The sequence below is a fragment of the Colobus angolensis genome, unplaced genomic scaffold (assembly GCF_000951035.1).
Source record: "Colobus angolensis palliatus isolate OR3802 unplaced genomic scaffold, Cang.pa_1.0 Scaffold11, whole genome shotgun sequence".
Lineage (NCBI taxonomy): Eukaryota > Metazoa > Chordata > Mammalia > Primates > Cercopithecidae > Colobus > Colobus angolensis.
In genome coordinates, this window is record NW_012112030.1 from 6045954 (window position 1) to 6046265 (window position 312).

Here is a 312-nt window from a genome sequence, read left to right on the forward strand (position 1 = left end):
TGGGGGGATCCATTCCGCTGAACTCGCCCACTCGGGAGGGCGCGCCTTCGCCTCAGTGCTCTACACCCGGGGGCAGCAGCGGTCGTACCGCTCACCTGGCTCAGGGGGCTCCTCCCTCGCTCTCGGCCGACGGAGCCGGGCTGGGGCCTTCGAGGAAGCGCGGGCCGCCGGGCGGCTGGAAGTGAGGGGGAGGGGGTCGGGATACCGGGAGCCGCCTCCTTTCTCCTCCGCCGACCGCGGCTCCCGCAGCCAGGCCGGGCGTCCTCGCACACTCGCCCAGTTTCTCACAGCCTCGCGGCCCGTCAGCCTCTC

The 312-nt window shown here is 73.4% G+C and overlaps 1 protein-coding gene across 2 annotated transcripts in view; it reads right to left on the bottom strand.

Moving 5' to 3' along the window:
* The window catches only part of RIMKLB (ribosomal modification protein rimK-like family member B), a 94006-nt gene that overhangs the window by 75774 nt on the left and 17920 nt on the right, over positions 1–312 (bottom strand). Inside the window, exon 2 of one of the 2 annotated variants that reach the window (XM_011953439.1) lies at positions 96–175. The exons of the other annotated variant lie outside the window; for it this stretch is intronic. Coding sequence (XP_011808829.1) covers positions 96–175 — 80 coding nt within the window. The remainder of the gene's footprint in view (positions 1–95; positions 176–312) is intronic. 2 annotated transcript variants of the gene reach the window in all.